Source organism: Octodon degus, unplaced genomic scaffold, assembly GCF_000260255.1.
Source record: "Octodon degus isolate 3935 unplaced genomic scaffold, OctDeg1.0 scaffold00054, whole genome shotgun sequence".
Lineage (NCBI taxonomy): Eukaryota > Metazoa > Chordata > Mammalia > Rodentia > Octodontidae > Octodon > Octodon degus.
The window spans coordinates 13,100,801-13,122,025 of record NW_004524630.1 but is presented as its reverse complement, the minus strand read 5'-3'; the positions used below and the strand labels follow the sequence as shown (position 1 = coordinate 13,122,025).

General features: G+C 46.4%; 1 protein-coding gene and 1 pseudogene across 1 annotated transcript in view; both read left to right on the top strand.

Moving 5' to 3' along the window:
* The first annotated feature begins 234 nt into the window (after nt 1-234).
* LOC101561807 lies at nt 235-1,825 on the top strand (annotated as a pseudogene).
* Nucleotides 1,826-10,567: 8,742 nt separating this feature from the next.
* The window catches only part of Iqsec3 (IQ motif and Sec7 domain 3), a 104,292-nt gene continuing 93,634 nt past the window's right edge, over nt 10,568-21,225 (top strand). Inside the window, exon 1 of the mRNA XM_004633396.2 lies at nt 10,568-11,136. Within this exon, the coding sequence (XP_004633453.1) occupies nt 10,568-11,136 (569 nt within the window). The remainder of the gene's footprint in view (nt 11,137-21,225) is intronic.

Here is a 21,225-nt window from a genome sequence, read left to right as displayed (position 1 = left end):
AGCAGGGAAGACAGCTTGGGGGCATAAGTGCCTGCCTCACAAGTGCAAGGTCCGGAGTTTGATCCCCCATACTGGAAAAAAAAAAGGCTGAGTCAAAGAACAACTACACTTCAGGTTTCTGGGGTCACCCCACCACAGTGACTGGGTGGGAGACTGCCACAAGAGACCAGCACAGAGAGGCTGAGTGCTAGACATAAATTTCCCTGAGAATTTTAAGCTCAGATCAGAAAGGAGATGGGGTTTCTGGCCTCTGTGGTAAGAAGCCAGGCTGATCATGTTTGGCTTTTAGAGGGAGCTAGGTCTGAAATTGTTGGCAAACAGCTTGACAACCAAATCCCCAGGCCCACTGCGTATGTTCAACACAGAGCTCAGTGGTCTGTTTGCTTTCGTCATTTGTCAATGTGACCTATGAGAGGCCTCACAGTTGCCATAGCCTGCAGTATATGGACAGAAGGGCCTCTGAAGCAGGGGAGGCATCTTACAAACCCACAGACTGTAAGGCTAGGTAGAGCAAGCACACAGAGGAGAATGTAAATCTATCACCTAAAAAGGCCAATGCTGAGTAGATGACTAAGTACCTTAGCGATGACTGCATTAAGTTCTTGAGCTCCATCCATCCAGATAACATGTCCAAGTACAGCAAGCAGATGCAGAGATTCAACGTTGGTAAGGACTGTCCAGTATTTGATGGTTTTTTGAGTTCTGTCAACTCTCCACTGGTGGCTCTGTAGCAAGTGCTGTGAAACTTATTAAGCAGCAGATGGACGTCACTGTGAATTGAGCTGGGGGCCTGCACCATGCAAAGAAGTCCGAGGCATCTGGCTTCTGTTACATCAATGATATCATCTTGGCCGTCCTGGAACTGCTAAAGTATCACCAGAGAGTGCTGTACATTGACATTGATACTCAGCATGGTGATGGTGTGGAAGAGGCCTTCTATACCACAGACCGGGTCATGACTGTGTCCTTTCATAAATATGGAGAGTGCTTCCCAGGAACTGGGGACCTCCAGGATATTAGGGCTGGCAAAGGCAAATATTATGCTGTTAACTACCCACTCCAAGATGGGATTGATGACGAGTCCTATGATGCCATTTTCAAGCTGGTCATGTCCAAAGCAATGCAGATGTTCCAGCCTGGTGCAGTGGTCTTACAGTGTGGCTCAGACTCACTCTCTGGGGATCGGCTAGGTTGCTTCAATCTAACTATCAAAGGGCATGCGAAGTGTGTGGAGCTTGTCAAAAGCTTCCATCTGCCTATGCTGATGCTGGGAGGAGGTGGTTACATCATTCGTAATGTTGCCCGGTGCTGGACGTACGAAACAGCTGTGGCCCTAGACACAGAGATCCCTGATGAACTCCCATACAATGACTACTTCAAATACTTTGGACCAGATTTCAAGCTTCACATCAGTCCTTCCAACATGACTAACCAGAACACTAATGAGTACCTGGAGAAGATCAAACAGCGGCTCTCTGAGAACCTGAGAATGCTGCCCCACGCACCTGGGATCCAAATGCAGGTGATTCCTGAGGACGCCATTCCCGAGGAGAGTGGTGATGAGGATGAAGAAGACCCTGACAAGCATATCTCAATCTGTTCTTCTGACAAGTGAACTGCCTGTGAGGAAGAGTTCTCTGACTCAGATGAGCAGGGTGAAAGTGGCCGCAGGAACTCTTCCAACTTCAAGAAAGCCAAAAGAGTCAAAACAGAAGATGAGAAGGAGAAAGAACCAGAAGAGAAGAAAGAGGTGACAGAAGAAGAGAAGGCCAAGGAGGAGAAGCCAGAAGCCAAAGGGGTCAAAGAGGAGGTCAAGTTGGCCTAAGCAGCCCTCTCCAGCTCAGGCTTCTTGTCATGTTCCCTACTTTTTTCCCTCTAACCCCTCAGATCTTATATTTTCTATTTCTCTGTATATTTATATTAAAATATATTAAATATAAATGTCTCCAGGGACTGGAGAGGAGGCAGGGCCCTTGAGTGCAGGGCAGCTATGCCGGGGGAGCTTTCCTAGCAGCGAGCATGCTCTCCACCCCTCCCCAAGTCTTAGTCTTAAGTCATAAAGGTACAGATCTGGCTGGAAGCGATGCAGGCTTAAGATGAAATGCTGACGTGCCGAGGTCCTGTTTAGTGTTAAGTGTTCTGGAAGGGGCGGCTGCATCTTCAGGGCCCCCTGTAAATAAATAAAACTAGAGCCATTTTTAGGTTGGTTCTTTTCTTATGCCTTCACACTGGCCTCCAATCAGCTAAGCAGCGCACACTGCCCTGTCTTCCCAGTTCTGCAGGTGGACGTTGGTAGTCTAGCTTCCTTTTTAAGAGACACTTTCATTTTTTGTGAGACTCTTTGTAATAAAATGGTACATTTCCATAAAAAGAAAAAACTACAGCCATGGTGCAGGGGCCGAGGGTTCGACCCTGGGGCCTGCTATGCCAGCCCCGCCACCTACAAGCGCTGAGATGGCCATTGAGACTGGGCGTGGTGGCGCGCGCCTGTAATCCCAGCACTTGGGAGGCTGCAAACAGGCAGATCACTATGAATCCAGTCTAGTAGTGAGACCCTGAACACCCTGTAGACCCTTCCCTAAAATACAAAATAATGATAATAATTATAATAAAATAAATAAAACTAGAGACATATCTTTCATCATGCACTAAACTAAAATTGAAATGGATAAAAGATCTGAATATTACAACAAAAACACTAAATCTACTGGAAGAGAGAATAGGTAAATTTCTTTTTAGTTTGTTTATTTTTTTTTTAATGTCATACTACATATTTCAGGCTGGCCTTGAACTTACTATGTAGTCCAGGATGGCCTTCTCACAAAATCTTTTTTTAAATGTATTTAGTACAGGGTCTACAGGGTCTCATTATACAGATCAGACTCTTAGTGATCCTTTTGTTTTCAGCCTCCCAAGCGCTGGGATTACAGGTGCACGCCACCATGCAGAGTCTCCAGGCTGGCCTTAAAGTCATGGCAATTCTCCTGCCTTGGCTCCTGTGTGTTGTCTGGTAGAACTCTTGAAACCATAGGTATAGGCAAATACTTTACAAACAAAACCCTGATTGTAATGAACTACTACAAAGAATCAGTAACTGGGATTGCATCATATTAAAAATCCTTTGCACAACAAAAGAAAGCATGAATAGAGTGAAGAGACAGCCCACAGAGTGAGAAAAGAAGTTTTGTCAGCTCTTTCTCAGATGAAGACTAGTATCTGGGATATATAACAAACTCGAAAATATCAACTGCCCCAAACTGAAAGACCCAGTCTAAAATGGGCATCTGAATACACACTTCTCAGATGAAGAAGTACAAGCAGCAAATAAATGTATGAAAACATGTTGCACATCAATGATCATTCGAGAGATGCAAATTAAAGCAACATTGATACCATCTCGCTCTAGGAAGAATGGCTGTTATCAAAAAAATCAACCAATAGCAAATGCTGGTGAGGCTGTGAGGGAAAAGGAACCCTTCTCTTCTACTAGTGGGCATGTAGATTGGTAAAACTCCTGTGGAAATCAGTAGCTAGAAGTTCCTCAAAAAATTAAAACTTGAGGTTTCATTTGCCCTAACTATTATCCTTCTTGGTATCTTCCTGAAAGAATTAAAAGCTTTGGGGCTGGGGAGATAGCTCAGTAGAATAAGTGCTTGCCTGGCAAGTGCAAGGGCCTGAGTTCAATCCCTGGTTCCGCAAAAAACAAAACAAACCAACCAAACAAACAAAAAAAAACCAAACCAGAATTAAAAGCATCATAGCACAAAAATATATGCCATACCCATGTTTATAGCACTACAATTAGTGATATATAAATTTTGGAAACAGCCCAAACCTCCATCAATGGATGAATGGTTAAAGTAGATGTGTTTTTTATTTATTTTATTTTTGTATATTAGGAAAGGGGCTACAGGGTGTTCAGGGTCTCACTACTAGATCAGACTCATAGTGCTCTGCCTGTTCACAGCCTCCCAAGAGCTGTGATTACAGGTGTGTGCCACCACATCCAGTCTCAATTGCCCTCTCTGTGCACCCCAGGGGTGGGGCCAGCATGACAGGCCTGGGAATCGAACCCCTGGCCTCTGTGCCTGCTTGCCAGTGCTTTAATCTGCTGAGCTATTTGGCTGGCCCTTTAAAATTGATTTTAAAAATGAATACCATATGATATCTCTGACAAAGAAAAAGAAGAGAGAGAGAGAGAGAGAGAGAGAGAGAGAGAGAGAAACAGAGACAGAGACAGAGAGACAGAGACAGAAAGAGAGAGGAAAAAAAGACTTCCTTACATAGTCCATAGCTATTACTAGTCAAACAGGCTAATATTATGGCAACTTTGTAAAAACATGTTTGACAACTCAGACAAAATGAATGTATTTTTTCTTTCTTTCTTTTTCTTTTTCTTTTTTGAGGTTATGAGCAGAATATATTTGTTGAGGGAGAGAAAGCTCTTGTCCGAGAGAGGGACAGGAGGGGGGCCTGAGCAGGTTCTTCCCATGAATGTATTTCTACACAGAGACACAAGTTTGTTCTGTCCTGTTGCACTGTGGATTGGAACCTGGGGCTTCATTCACCCTGGACAGCTCTAGGGTTACTTTTTGTTTTAAGGTGGGTGTCTCGCTAAGTCACTAAGTTGCCCAGGCTAGATTTTAATTTATGATTCTCCTGCCTCAGCTTCCCCAAATTCTGAGGTTATAGGTGTGAGCCAGTTTCTCACTGCTGTTTAAATGAGATACCACAAACACTGTGAACCTGAAGCAACATGATGAGTTTATTATCTTGTAGATCCAGAATATACAAGATGAAAACTAATTTTTCCCTGGAAAAATCAAAATATCGTCTGGAATGTGTTTCTTCTGGAGGTTTCAGGGAAATCGTTTTCCTACTTCTCCAGGCTACATGCACTCCTCAGCTTCAGGACGCCAGACATTGTCAGACCTTCTCTTCCTCCACCCCTCATCCTTATCCTCCTCCCACCTTCCTCCTCTCCTCTTTCTCTTCCTCTTCTTCTTCTTCTTCTTCTTCTTCTTCTCTCTTTCCCTCTTCCCCTTCCTCTCCTCTCCACTCCCCATGATTTAACTCAGGGCCTTTGCAACGACCTGCATCCATAGCCTTTTCCACCTTTTTATTTTGAGACAGGGTCTTACTAAATCCCTAGATTGCCCCACTGGGATCAAACATGTAATCCTATTGTGTCAACCTCCCAAAGTACTGGGATTACTGGTGTGTACCACCATGCTTGGCTTGATCTCTGCTTCTGTTGTCACATCTCCTCTCTGAATCTGATTCCCCTATGTCCCTTTTGTAAAGACTCTTGGTTATATTGGGTTCACCCTAGGTAATACAATAATCTTAAACAATTCAGGATGAACTTCATCATGTATTTAAAATTCCTTTGCCACATAAAGTAACACATTTATAGATTTGGGGGACTAAGGCATGAGCTTTAGGTAGGTCATTCTACCTGCCAGACATGCAAATCACCAAAATAGACACAAAAAGAAATAAATTATCCAAATAGACTTACACCTCACAAAGAACCTGAATCTGTAGTTAAAAATCCTCCCCCCACCCAAAAACAAAACAAAACAAGACAAAACAAACAAACCAAAAAACCCTTCACACTAAGATGACTTCTGGTAAATTTTGTCAAACATTTAAGAAAAAAATGAAGTCTGACTCTTCATGCCAAACACAAAAATTAACCTAACACGAATCACAGACTTAAATGTTATAACCTGTGCAATTGATTCCAATTTTGTAACTCTGTATGTTTCCACTGTAACTTTATTAACAAGGACTATTTGGTGTTAACAAGGACTATTTGGTATAAGATGACAACTTAAAATCCATCTTATAACAAGCTTTGCAACTTCTGTTTTGTAAAACCTCGATTTGTTTTGTAAACCCCCCACCCATGCCTTCCCTGAAGAATGTGGCTGTTTGTACAAATAAGAGTTTCTCAGCATTCTGAGAGAAGATAAGAAATGTTCCTCAACATTCTGCAAAATGAGTTAAACTGTCCTTCCTATGGGAACAAACAGATTACTTGAAAATGGGTGAAACTCATCAGATGTCCTTCCGACTACGGGAACAAAAACAACGCCTAAGCCAAATAAGGTCATATTCCCGTAGGGTTTGCAAAATGTGACCTCATCTATGGGAACAAAGAGTTAACCCTTGGTCATGACTAACTCAAAATAAGCTTTGTAAAATCCCCCCTCCTCCCCCTACTCTTGTGGTTTTTCCCTTTAAAAACTGTGCCTCACCTAGACTAAGAGGGTACATACTTGGAGATGAGAGTACGTGCCGCCACTGAGCTCAGCTAACTAAAGCGCTTTTAAGTTGAGTCCAGTTTTTGATTTTTGGGTTACAACATTAAACATAAAGGAAAAAAATCTATAAATTTCCAAAGATATTGGAGAACATGTTAGTGACCCTGAAGTTGGTATTAGTTTGTTTGTTTGCAGTACTCAGAGTTGAACCCAGGACTTTGCTTATGCTAGGCAAGTGCTCTGCCCAAGCCCCTTTTGGGTTTTATTTTGAGACAGGCTCTGACTAGGTTGCCCAGGTTGGCCTTAGCTGCAACCCTTTTGCTTCAGCTTCCCAGTAACTAGGATTATCCCACTATGTCTTCCTGGTCAAGAGTTTTTGATAAGACACGAAAAAACACCACGACCACAAACAACAACAAAAAAATGTGTATTTTTCATTACAGTTAAATGATCTGCTCTTCAAAATCAATACTATTAAAACCACACGGCAAGCCACTGAGAAATAATAGTTGCAATTGATTACATCTAACAAATATTGTTTTCCAGAATATGTAAAGAACGCTAACAATTCAATAAGAGAACAAGGAACTCAATTGAAACAGTGGTCATGGACACACAAGTGACAAAGCAGTGCATGAGAAGAGGCTCAACAGCATTGGTCATCAGGAAAACAATACTAAGACCATATTGAACTGGGTGTGACGGTGCACACCTGTATTCCCAGCACTCTTTCAGGCTGAGCAAAGAAGATTGAAAGTTTGAGCCCAATCCAGGCACTTAGGGAGACCCTGCCTCAGAATAAAAGAGCTATCTGTAGTTGAGTGCAGGGGCCCTGGGTTAAATCCCCATATGGGGGGAAATCATACACTGTACTTACCTACTCAGTTTGATAAAATAAAAAGGGAATGATGATATCAAATGTTAGTATGAAAGAAAAACATCTGAACCTCAAACATTTCTGATGAAAGTAAAAATAGTGCAACCTCTGTGAAAAACAGTTTAGTAAGTTCAACATATAATTTCACACAATCTACTAATTCCAGTTATAGACTTTTACTCTTGACAAAACATATGAAAACCTATGTCTGCACAAAGATTTGTTCTTATCCAAAATAACCAGAACCTGAAAACAAACACAATGATCATCAACAGTGGTCATGGACACACAATAAATAAATAGAAAAAGAAACTACGGTCTATCTATTGTGAATACTCTCAGAAATAAGAAAGCAAAAAACCAGCAATATTTGTAATATGATGGATGAGCCTCAAAAACATGTTGGGCTAAAATGACACAAAAACATGATCTATACGATATTTATTAATATTGAATTCTGTAACATCTGAAACTAACATTTGTTAACAGGAAGCAGATCAGTCATTAACTTGGGCTGTGGATGAGAGGCATTGACAGCAAAGGAGCGTGAGCTTACTTTTTGCAATGATGTCAGTTTTTATTATAGTGACGAGTACACGAGTTTGTCAGAGCTCACTGAATGGCGTACTCGCAGTGAGTGTTTCTTGTTGCATATAAATTATAATTCAATAATTTAGATCACTTTAAATAAAAGAAAAACATTAAAAATGAAAACACTTGGGCCCCATTCCTAGGGATTCCAGTATAGCAGGGCTGACACAGGGGCCCAGATTGTTACATTTTTAATCAAGATCCATATATGGATAATTATGTTTCGGGTTGTTCCACTCGTAGAAATAGTATTGGTCTTAATCCAGGTATGGCGTGCAAACCTGTAATCCCAGCACTCTGGGAGGCTTAGGCAGGAGGACTGAGAGTTCAAGCCTAGCCTGAGCAACTCAGCAAGACCTTCTTTCAGAGTAGACAGGGAGTTGGAAATGTAGTTCAATGTGAAGGCCCTGGGTTCACGCCCCAGTACCAAGAGAGTGGGGAGGGAAGGAGAGAGGAAAAGAAAAAGGGAGAGAGGAAGGAAAAAAAGATATTAGTGTCTACAAGCACCCAACTCTTGGACAACAAATCAACAGTTGCCTAGCTATGGATATGCTCCTTTAATTCTTCTTCTTCTTCTTCTTCTTCTTCTTCTTCTTCTTCTTCTTCTTCTTCTTCTTCTTCTTCTTCTTCTTCTTCTTCTTCCATTTTTTGTATTTTAGGGAAGGGTCTACATGGTACTCAGGATTTCATTACTAGATTGGACTTGTAGTGATTCATCTGTTTACAGCCTCCCAGGAGCTGGGATTACAAGCACTCACCACTAGCCACCATGCCCAGTCTCAATTGACACCTCAGCGTGCCTTGGGAGCAGGGCTGGCAGGCCCGGGGATTGAACCCTGGGCCCCTGCACCTACTTGCAGGCACTTTAATCTGCTGAGCTATTTGGCTGGCCCCTCCTTTCATTCTTTACTAAGGAAACTTCACTAGAAGATAAACAAGAAAAAAAAAAATAAAGATACATTATCAGTGCAGAGAAACCAGTTTATTTGCAAAGGACAAGTTCTTTCCCATAATGTCATTCAAGTCTGGCAACAAATAGTTTCAACTGATCCAGCTCACTGGATCCACCACAGCATCCACCAAGTTACTTATGCTGGAGAACAGCAAGTAGGCAGGGAGCCTGGTGAGCCTTCTCAGAGAATGGACTAGCATATGTGAAGGGCATTCTTAGTCCGGCTTCCTTTCTCTTTCTCTTTCATAAAAAAGTGAGTTCTCTGGCAAATATGCTGAAACCAAAGGGCTTTTTCTCCATTCTCCAGTACTTTCCCCACTGTCTGGCACACCTTTCCCATTTTCTGTTTGATCTGCCTTGTTGAGATTCTTCCCATCCTTCATGACTCAGCTTGAGTGAGGAGCTCATCAGGCCTTATCAGATCACCACAGTAGAGGCAACCTCTCTCCCCTAAATTCCTATGGCCTGTGGCTTGAAGAACTCATAAAAATCTTAATTTGCCCTTTTTCTTATCCACATGCATACCACCCCTACTGCAGTATGTTGTGATCTACTTGATTGTAGAAACTGCTACTTATGATCCAGCTAATTGTAGCCTGCAAGGACCCTAGTATATTGCATTGCATCTGGTCATCTGATGGTCGTTTTCCATGCAATCATGGTAGACTAGAATGAATGATTTGGTCAATACTGAGCAAAGGCTGAGTATTTCTGATGGAAGAAGAGGACAAGAGAAAGGGTGAGAGGAAGGAAAATGAAAGGGAAAAGTATTTCTGAGTATTCTCAGTACTTCTGAGCCTTTGCTCATGCCTCATTTCTTTCCAAGAAAACCTTTCTCACAAGTGTAAACTTTTTCCAAGAAGACTTCCCAGGTCCCCTGGTGGTGGTTTCTATAGCACTCTGGGCATATATCTATCTTATCACTTGCCACCTCCACATGATAAGGTAATTAATTATATCTGTTTCACCTACTTTTAAGTGAGCCAAAGACTCCATCTTAGTCATTTTTATCTTACCTCTGCCTAGCCCAGGGTTTCCTAACAGCACGTACTTCCTAAATATTTATCAAACAGAACAATTTCTTCCAAAGTCAGACCAGGCCCAAACTGTCCTGAGATCCCATTTCCAGAAAAAGTGTGACCTGAACAGCTTTCCCACCTTGCTCCTCCATACAGGATGAAGCAGCAGGTTCAGACGCTTTCTAGGGGCCCTTAAATCCCAAGAGCCTGTGTTCCTGGGAATCCCTAGCAGAACAAATTGTTGAACACAAAAGATGAGAGGCAGAAAGTCTGTAAGATGGCCCCAGCTTCTGGAACGGCTGGACACAGCAAAAGGAATTCTTGAGCCTCCTGCGTTCACAGCTTTCCTCTTCGTTAGCTCGCTTCTCTCTCCCTCTGTCCTCACCACCTGCTTTATGCTTTCCCCTTCTCCCAGCTTCACCTTTTCTTTTCCTCTTTCCTTGTCTGCCTCTCTCCTATCAGTGCCACCACACTTTCCCAGTACCGCTGAGGATTTCTCTCATCACTCTCGGGTCTCCCTCTTCCTATATCCTGGCCCTCACCCCAGGCCCCTGTTCATATTCTCTGTCTCTGTGTCTTTCTCCCTCCCGCCCTCTCTTCCCACCTTCCCTCTCCGCCTAGCGGGAAGCAGGGCCTCCTCTGGAAGCCCAGAGGCGGAGTGTGGGTGGGCCCGGCACCGCGGTCCCGCCCCTCGTGCGTGTGTGAATGTCCGTGTGGCAGTGACGCGGCGCCGGCGGCGGGCAGGGGAGGGAGGCCGGGCCCGCCGGAGAGGACGCCAGCCGGCCGCCGGGGCTGCTCGGCTCCCGCCAGCCCCGCCGACCGCCGAGGCGCAGGCAGGGCGCAGGCGGCGGCGGGCGGCATGGAGAGCCTGCTGGAGAACCCGGTGCGCGCCGTGCTCTACCTGAAGGAGCTCACGGCCATCGTACAGAACCAGCAGAGCCTCATCCACACCCAGCGCCAGCGCATCGACGAGCTGGAGCGGCGGCTGGACGAGCTGAGCGCAGAGAACCGCAGCCTGTGGGAGCACCAGCAGCTTCTGCAAGCCCAGCCTCCGCCCGGGCTCGTGGCCCCGTCGTCAGCCCAGCTGCGAGCTCCTGCGTCCGCCTCTCCCGCCGCCCCCGCCGGCGGCGCCGTCGCCGCGGCCCAGGAGCAGCTCCAGGACCACGGACAGCCGCCGCTCGCCGCCCCTCAGCCCTCAACCGAGCAGCCTCCGCTTCAGCACCACGGACAGCTCACGGCGCAGCCCCAGCCCGGCCCGGCCAGCAGGGGTCACCCACCCCAGTCGCCCCACCAGCACCGGGTGACACTTGGGGCCGTGGCCGACAAGGAGAAGGAGCGTCCCCCGAGTTGTTGCGCTGCCGCCGGAGCTCTCCTACAGCACAAATCCTCGGCTGCCCTGGGCAAGGGCGTCCTGAGCAGGAGACCCGAGTGAGTGGGGAAGAGGAGATAAGGACCATTGTGTCAGGAGGAGGAGACCCCAGTGGGTGTGAGGAGGGGAAATCGGGCGCGAGTAAGAGTCGGGAGGACGAGGGTAATGTGAAGTGAAGGGGTGAAAAGATGCCTTAGGGTAGAAGTGTGTCAAGGAGATTCGGAGGAAAGAGAGAATGCTATCAGTGCTGAAGAAGGTTTTGTGTTCTTCTTTCATCCAGCTTATCTTTGGTGGCAAAGAAGGAGAAAAATGGGTGTCAGGTAATTGAGGATACTGGGAACTGGCAGGGATTAAAAGGGACAAATTGAGAGCAAGTTGGCATGATGATTAAACTGAAGGAAAGAGGAATATTAAAAGATTTAAGTTAGAGAAATTTTGAGAGGGTATTTAAGTAGTACAATTATTTAAATTGAGAGAGATCTGAAAAAAGGCAGAGGATTGGCCAAGAGCTTTAAAGGGCCTTAATGGGAGGGTAGTTCCAAAATGAGTAAGATTGGGATCGGAGAATTTAGGAGGCAGACGATAAAGTGGAAAGGCAGTAGAGCTAGAGACAGAAGAAGATAAAGGTGGGAGAAAAACATTTTCCAGAGGGAAAATCTGGCTTTTTAACTGGCGCAGTGGGAGGCAAAGCCAGAAGTGGCTCATTGGAGGAAGATTCCTCTTCTTTGGCCTGAGTGGGCACCTCTCTTCTGAATCCCTGCAGTGAGGGGTGCAAGGAAGCAACCCACCAAATCAAAGGAAGGCTCAGTCATAGTGCAGGAGTTCAGCCTGATCATAGCTTTCCCTTCTGACCTGAGGAGGATATCTGTGCAGGGGGGTTGGCAATCGTGAAAAGGGAAAAATGACCAGGGGACTAGCTAGCAAACAGTAGTTATTTGGATGTAATGCCTCTTTAAATCTCTGCTATGGCTAATGATTGCAAGCCCTATTTCCCCTTGGCTATTTGGAAATAACTGAAATCTTATATTGGGTCTCAAGAGAAATGCTAACTGCCTCCATCGAGCAATTCTCAGATCCCAAGTTTTTTCTTCACACATGAGGCCCATGGACTAGGAATATAAAAAGAACAAATGAGAGGAGGTTGGGGTATTCAGTGCTCTGTGGTAGGAAGGCTGTGGTCATGCTAGCTTTCCTTTTCTGATTAGACAGGTGATGGGAAAATTGCAGAAATTTCTCCAGGAAAAATTGCCTGGAGAAACCAGCATTTGGCCAGCACCCAGCCCTGGCAGTGGCAATACTAAAGGAATGGAAGAGTTGGGAGAGGAAGGGAGAGCTAAGCATCTCATCTTTATTCAATCTCAAATGTGCTTTATGGCTGGGGGACACCCATTGTTCTCCCCAACATCACCCTGCTAAACCTTACATTTTCTTGTCTCATATGTTGTGGAATTAGAAAAGGTGGGTCAGAGCAAGTTAGCTCGTAGAGCTTTTAACACAACTGCGGGGTTGTAATAGTGGTGAAGATCAAAGATGATCTGGCTTGACATGTCTAACACATTTGACTCAAACTCCAAGAAGATGCAGTTCTATTCCTCAATTCCCTCAATGGCTCATTTGTCCTCTGAGTTTCAAGGCTTTTTTTTCCTTATTTGGCAAAGAAAGCAGAAAGATAGGATTTCCACATTGCCCATGGTTCAGAAAAGGTAGAATTCGTCTAAATATTATGACCTTTTCCTCGAATGGGGGAGATGAGCTGTTTCATTCGATTTCTGTGGGAGACAGCTATGGCTTCCTGTTAATGCCTGCACCTGACCCTGTCGTGATTCCCTTTTCTCTCACTGTGTCCCCACCATCTCGGCAGCAATTTGAGGGTCTGTTTGGGCAAGAAAGGCATGAAGTTTCCCAAAAGAACCCCGAATAACTCTTCCTGATAAAAGACTGCTGTGGCTCCCAAAGTGACCTGGAGAGCGCATACCTTCTGTCCAAATGTTCCTGTGGAGAATTTAGAAATGTAGGAATCACTTAAATGCTTCTTCAGCGTCATGTGTCAATAGCGTGTGTCATCTTTATCTTTCCTTCTCCCCTGCCCTGCTTTTGTTTCCCAAGAGAGAACAAAAATAAGAAATAATCGGCATGGTGGAAGAGAGTGGAAGTCACTGGAAATCTCTCTCACAAAGTTCTTTCATGCACACAGAGGTTGACAACCCTAGCAGCTCCTTGCTTCTTTAAACCTTGAGATTTCCCTCTGCTTCCCAGGCCTTGATACCCAGAGACCTGGAGAGCAGGAATCTACCTGTCCTACCTCTTCCCTCTTACTCTGATGTGAAATCATCCACATTCTGCCTGACTGACTGCCTTCTAAACCTCCCATTTCTTCCCCCACTGTTTTGCTTAACTTTAGGCTATGTTTCCCCCACATAACTTCAAGAAATACCATTGCTGGCTCCATGTTTGGCTCAACCCTGTTCTCTAACATGGCCTCCATTCACAATATCTGTGCAACTCTTCGTAATTCAGGGCTGGACAGAGCCAACAGACGGGAAGGGATGGTGATGGACAGGGTGAGGTACGGAGAAGAGCAGAACTGGCAGCCCTGTCCCTGGATTTCTCCAGGGAGCTCCCTGCTGAATCAGTTCTCCACTGAGCAGGCTGAATCAGGAGAAGAGACAGCAGTGAAGACTCCCAATCATAATTTTTGTTGCATATCTTTTCTCATTCTGCTATGGCCTCATTAGACAGTGAGAATGTGCCCAGCAAGGTGACTGAAGAATGGGAAAGGATTCTAAAGGGCTGGGCTCTGTGTTAGACACAATTTTGGCCACATAGTCTCTTATTGTCCCCTACCCCCAACTCTTCTTCTTGACCAGTTCCAGAAGAAGCAGGAGCCCAGGGAACCTAGAATGAGGAAATATTGGGGCAGTAAATCACCAGCTGGTCTGCAGTAATAGGTGACTTTTCTTCCCCTACTTCAGGTAGGAAATACAGAGGGGTTGGCCTTGGAAGCCAAGCTAATGAAACAATGTGTAGATGGGTGAGCACAGAGATGCTGTGGCAGAAAACCCTTGAGGGGTTAAAATCTTCGCATGCTCCCTGATAGCTCGGGCCCCTGCTGCTTGTGCTTCTTCATGAAAGCAGCAAGCACAGCCCCTTTCTCCTAGTTTTTAAAATCAAGGCTCACAGCATTTACAGAACTGATTATTGCCTCCTTTCTGGCTGCGCCAAGTCTCAGTCTGACCTGGCACAGGCCCCTTGCCATGGAAACACATGACCTTGTTTAATGCTGCTGGCTTCACTATGGCCCTGCTTCCCTGAGCACATTTGCCCATCTAGTCAGTCATGCACTGTGAGTCTGCGGATGCCAGGGTCTGGCCAGGTTTCCAGGACCGCAGGCAGATGACTACTGGAAGCTAGGTGAGAGCTTTACACTATGCTTCAAATTCAGCTTCTACTCTGAGCTCTGTGATTCAACACGATTACAAAGTTTGAATGGCTTCTCCCTTCCAACCTTTCTTTCACTGCATTCTTTCTCACCATTTTCCTCCTTTCCTTTTTCCCTTTTTTCCTCTCCCTCCTTTGTCCCTCTCTCTTGAGTACTTACTTCTCCTCATCTTTTCTTTCTTCTATCCTTTACATCTACTTAAGCTACCCAGGGTCATCTCTTTCCTCCCTCCCTTCACCTTACAAGCAGGAAAGGAATCATGGCTCTTTTTTGGGGGGAGGTGCCAAAAACTGAACTCAAGTCCTCATGTGTATGAGGCAAGCTCTCTACCCAAGCTATACCACCATCCCTGCAATAAATAAATCTTGAATCATCTTCAGATCTCCTTAGTCTCTCCAAATGAAGATGGGATGGTTGAAAACTTGCAGTGTGTCTTCTGGTTCAAATTGTCTAAGATGCTGATTGGAACAGGTATCTGTGCTGCTACTGAGGTAGGGTTTTCTGTTTGAAGATGGCAGCTCAGGAATGGCTCACTGCAAAAGCTAGTAAGATACTGGTAAGGTCCATCCATTAGTCAAGCAAATGTATCACGTATCCAGTCTATTCAAAATCCCGCACTCTGTACAATGAAAAGATAGGAAAGAAGACATAATCTTTGTTCAACACCCACGAGATACATATCTAGAAACAGCTGAAGAGGTATAAGCATATTGTAGCTTCTTAGAGATACCCTCACCCAGAACAGTACAGGGTAAAAGGGCAAGCATACATCAGGTTCAGAGCCAGAGAGAAGGCTTTCTTGGCTGAAGTAAAGGTTTATGTCAGGCAACAGCAAGAGCCAAGGTGAGCTGGGCAGGAGGCAGCCCTACAGACCTAGTGCTCAAGGTGTCTGCAGTGCACATGTTATCATCCATCCTCACAGCCTCTTCTTCCCAGCTGAACATGTTAGTGGGTAAGGAAACCTTGGCACATGGGGACCCTGTCTGTCCTGTGCCTTGAAGGCCTGATTGCTGAGGCCAAGGCTCCCCAAACTGCCCCTTTTCCTTCTCCTATACCCACCAAAGACAGGACTCCTCACCACTAAGTTGGAAAATGAGCTCAGAATGAAGACTTGTTGGTAGGAGGAAGTGTGAATATATTTCTGCTCATACCTGGAAGCTGGTACAGAATAGATGTTTGTGAAGATTGTTATCTTCTACCTCTCCAAGCTCCTAGATTCCTGCTCTTCCTTTCTTTTCATTAAAAAAAAGAGCACAAGTTTCCAGAAGCAAGTCATTTTCCAGCCTCTGGGAAACCCTCATGCCTTGCTCCACCATAGTCTTTCCTTCTACATTCTCCAGCCCTTCCCAGACCTGCACAGACAACACCACAAGGCCTCATAAAGCCACCCTGGCACATTTTCCCCTTGGCCCAGGACCAAGCCAAAAAACAGCAGCTGATCCTGCTGATTTAGCAAATAATCTGTGCAGCCTGAGTCTCAAAGGTCAGTTATGGGAAAAAAAAAAAAAAGGCAGCCTGGCTTGGGGAAGGATAAAGAGGGAACGGAGAGTGGTAAGAAAAAGTAGGGGCAATCTGGGACAGTTGGACTGGGACTTTGGAAAGAAACTCAATTCTTGAGTTGAAACCCCATGGAAAGATTTTTAGACTAACCTCCCTAGTTGAGGAAGCTGATCATTTTTTTCCCCTTCGGGATCCAAATATATTTTTGGTAGCTCTGGAGAGGGTGGTGGCAGCTTGGTAAGGGGTTTCTTAGTGAGAAGTCCTGGGGACACCGGCATTGCACCTGGCAGATTCCCAAGCATCCAGCCATCTGGCACCGTTCTCAAGGGTTGGGCCACTGCAGTAACTTCCTCTTCTGCTTCTGGAAAAGCACAAAGTGCAGGTTTCCACATGAACTGTGAAAGGTCTCTTGTTTCCACAAGGAAGGGCTCCAGTTGTCATCCCTTCAGGCAATGAGAGCATTAACTAAAAGGAAGGGAATCAAGAGTTAAGGTGAGGGTGAAGTTCAGCTTTTTTTTTTTTTATTGTTTTATTTATTTGAGAGAGAGAGAGAGACAGAGAGAGACAGAGAGAGAGAGAGTGAGTGTGTGTGGTGTGTGTGTGTGGCCAGCTCAGCCCACCAGGGGGCGGGGCTGGCTGGCATGTGGTGCTGGGGGATTGAACCGCGGTCCCTGATGCTTTGCTAAGCTTGTTCTAAGTAGGTGCTTTAGACCACTGAGCCATCTCTCCAGCCCGAAGTTCAGCTTTTTAACTGAAAGGAGCTGCAGGAAGCCACAAGATCACAGAACATTCAGATCTAGGTTGTTAAGAACATAAGCTTTGGGCACGCACACCTAGTAGAAATCCTGTTCTACCACCTCTCAGCTGGGGGGTCATCCATTCATTATTTCCTGTCTTTTGTTTTTTTAATTATTATTTCCTTTCTTTTAGTCCATCTTTTTCACATGTGAAGAATAACATTTAACTTAAAGTGTTGTTCTAAAGTTTAAATCTTAGATAATATCACTTGGTTAGCACTGTTCTGGGCACAGAGGAAGTGCTCAATACTCTGCAGTATCTTGACAAATAAAGAAACTGTGCCAGAAAAGACAGGAGCTACATGTGTTGCCAAACAATATGACAGGCAGGAATCCAGGTTCAGATCTCTTTCTATTCCACTGGGCCACCTTCCCAAAGGTGCCCTTCTCATTTACTTCTCCACCTCTGGACAGTGGACCTCCAAGTTATTCCAGAGACATGAAGGTTGAGCTTAACTGGAAAAAAAACTCAAGTAGGCAGGACATGCCCACTACCCACTAGTGGTCTATAACTTCACAGCTGGGAAGCTATGAAACTGCTTCAAAAAGTCCAACTGAAATCTATTCTGTTGCATTTTAAGATTTTTTTGTACTTCTCTTGGACATCAAAAAGACCTGAGTTATCACCTACTGCCTGGTGGTCCTCCACCATTCCTAAAGTGGGAAACTACAGTCTGCTATAGGGAAAGGTACACTGAACTGTCAAGCACAAAATGGAGAGAAGAAGGGAAAGGAGTTTGAGCCTGGGTAGTTCTTCCAACTTCCATGGAAAGAAAACTGACTCCATTTCTCCTTCTTTGGGATAGAAGGTGGATCTGATTTTTGAAGCACCCTGAGGTCAGAAAGCTGGAGAGTACAACAGGAAGCATAGAGAAAAGAAGAGGCCTGGTGTGAGGTGGGGTTTCCGAGTGAGTGGAATGGTAGGGGAGAAGAGATGCTACTTTGGTCCAGCCTAGAAAGCAAGAGAATCTTTTCTTGAGGACTTTTCTTGCATGAGATACGTTCTAAGAAAAAGAAAACAAAGTAAAAAGTAAAAAGGAGGGCTTCTAAAATTCTCTCCCAGGTGGCTGTATCTTGAGAGAGCCATAAATAAGACTGGTGTGTGTGCACGTGTGTGTGTATGTGTGTGTGTATACACGTACAGGTGTACATGCACACTGGGACACTGAGTTGGGTGGGGGGATGGGCAACTTGCTGCTGCTTTTTTGCCTGAACAATGCTTCTAGGAGTGTTATGTAACTGTGAGCCTGGAGATGTGCTGAATGGTACCTCTCCTTCCCAGGCAGGCTGCTGTGAATAGGGCTGCAGGCAGCCTGCCCAAGGGAACCCTTTAACCCACCTGGCCCAAACTTCTCCTTTGACACATGAGAAAACTAAGGTCCAAGAAGAAAGCGATTAGTGCTTCCAAACTAGCTAATGTCAGGCCCCCCGTTAGAGCTCAGATTCTTTTAACTCTTCATTCGTGCTCTTGGCATTACACGGTGATAGGTCAGAAGAGCTTGTCAGGACTGTTCCGTGGTAGGTCAAGCATATAGCTAATTAGTTACTAGAGTTTAGGCAGCTGAGAGAGGTACCTTGAAAATAATGTTTTAGCAAAATGCCCCATGACTGTTGGAGTTTGCCATGGACTAGTGAGTGTAGGCAGGAAGGGTCAGCAGGCAATAGAGACTGGTGTCCTACAAGCCCAGAACATCTCTGCTATGCCAACAATCCCTGATCAGTCTTTCACTAGTCATCATGAAAACATTTATTTGGGCAGTTTCCTGGGGTCAGGTTTGGTAAGGGAGAAGGGTGTGTAACTGCACTGGCTGGCTAAAGCCCAAGCCAGGAGGCTCAGCAACAGCTAAAGAGCTCACAAGAGCGGTGTCTGGGCATCTAAATGCATCTTTATTTTCACTAAATTTGCAAAGATTTGGAACTGCCTTACTTGGCATTGGTGAAAAAGGGAGAAGACACATGGTATGCCACATTAGCTTGGAAAAGTTATTATTTAGACTCTAGAAGGGATACTTCCCCAGAGAACTTTGGTTACACAGGAAGCCACCAGAAAAGGAGTGAAGGAGCATCTTGGTGCTCAGTAAGTTCTTTTGTAGGATTTGAAAATAATGTTTTGGCTGGCAAAATATCCCATGACTGTTGGGGTTTGCCATGGACTGGTGATCAGCAGGCAGGAGGGGCTGATGTCCTATGAGCCTGAAGAGGATGGGAGGGGAGAGCAAAGCTCACATTCGGCAGGTGGCTCATAAGCCCTGTGTAAGTAAACTCTTAGGCAGTAGGACCCAGGCAAGCTCATGGATTGTTGAGTGGAGGAAGGACAGGAGGTGGAGGAAGGGCTAGATGGTGGAAGGTCTCGGGGAGGAGGCTTGCTTGGGTCCAAGTGCCTGGGCATACTTCTCTGCAGCTATGCATGGGTGGAAAGAGGACCTGGAGGCTCAGGTCTCCAGGCCATAGGGCAATGATGGGGAGTGGGACTGTTCATTCCAGCTAATGCAACCCGTGCCGATCCCATCCATGAGCAAGGAGAGTCCTCTCTCTGCCCACAACCTCCAACCAGTCCCTCTGCCTAGGAGGCACATTAAGCACGAAGTACGAGAAAGGCCTTTCAGAGCCTGTCATCTTGGTCATGTGCCCATAACCTTGCAGAAGGTTGAACAAGCAGCAGGCGATCAGTCCATAAGGGTGGAAAGAAAGGAGTCCTTTGCCCTGGCAGGACAGAGGGGCCACAGTGTGGCTCAGTAGCAGAGCACCTGCCTAGAGCTCTGGCTGAGAAAAGCATTTGTGAGGCCCTAGGCTGGATCCCCACAATGAGGGGGGAAGACTGGGATTTGAGGTCATGATTCAGCGTGCCAGACACAGCAGGAGCCAACACCAGCACCTGCTCTGGGCCTCTCGGTCCCATTTCTCTAGCAAGCAGGATCTGTTCTGTTCATGGAAATGTCAGGGTCCTAATGAGAAGGTGGCAGGTGCAACTGGCATGGATGTGCCAGTGAGACTGAGTGTATTGCTGGCCTAGGCCAGGGAGATGGAAGACAACTGCACCACACTAAAGACCACTTTATCTCCCTTGGCCAGCCTATTCCACCTAGATCTCCCTTTTGTAAAATGTGGGGCATCTCTCATGCCTCCACTATACCCTGCTCTGCCTGCAGCACTCAGGAGATCAGGCCCCCACAGGAGTGAGCCCATGGAGGAACGCTGCCTAGAGAGCCGGCAGGTGCCGCCCCTGCACGGCGGTGCATGTGGGATTCTCTGTATTCCGAAGCTCAGGTGACAGAGCAGCCTGATGCACAGCAATCGGGAACGTGGTTTCCCTGCAGCCTCTCTTGGCGAGCTGTGGCCAGGGCCCAGTGCCAACCACCACCCCGGGCTTTGGACATGCCAGGTCACCAGCCTTCTGACTGCCTCCAATCAGGATTGCATTCCCAGCCCAGTCACAGAGGCAGGGGAATTCCACAATTTCTTCCTTGATGAATGATTCCAATCTACCACAATTTTAATTCAACGCGTCAATTTAACATAATGATTATTTTAAAACAACAGAAACAAAAACCCTGCAAGCAGTTGGGGATTTCTCGCTTGGGCCTGGCTTCAGGTTTTCCTGAGCAAAGCCTCATCTTTCCAGACATACTCTGGATGCTTCCAAAGGGGGATTTCACGGCACGGCTTTGCTCTTCTTGGACTCTTCTCGGCCACAGCCCACTGGGGAAAGCCGAAGGGGCTTCTGAGCAGGTAGAGCCGCGGGGCTGGCAGCTTGCTGTCTTAAAGACGGCGACTCCCCCGAAGCCAGTATTTTCGTTTAAAGTCCTGTCTTTCCTCACAGACCCCACCCGCCCCAAGCACCACCTTAGCGCAGATTCTCCCTACTGTCCTAAGCCTTAATTTCTCCCAATAAAGGCAGTCTTTTTCCTCCTCCCCCTTCTACCCGCAGCTCATCAAGTCTGGAGATGCAGAGCCGCTAGGGGGTCGCTGCGGGAGGAAGGGTCCAGCTCAGACGTGAAATGGTTTCTCCAAAACAGAACCAGCAAAAGAGGTGGGGGGCGACTCTATATTCACGCTCCCTTTCAGGACAACAAAACCAACACGAAAACGGTGGCAGACACCGTGAGCCCTGGGGCGAGATGAAGCAAATTTCTCTGAGGCTTCGAGCGTTAATTACCCCGGAATTTTCCACCCGGCTCCCTCAGGCCAAGCAAGAAGAAAGCCCAGAGCAGCAGGCGGGGCGCCTCGGGGTCCTCGGCCGGGGAAGCCCTTCCTCCGCGGCCGCGCTCCCGAGGGGCTGTCGGGGGGCGGGCGCCGAGTCACGATCCGGAGCGTGGGCGGGTTGGGGAGCGCGGTCCGCGGGACGGGATCTCCCCGCCCGCGCGCAGCTCCTGGAGGGGCAGGCAGCGGGGGCGGGCGCCCCGCGCGGGGAA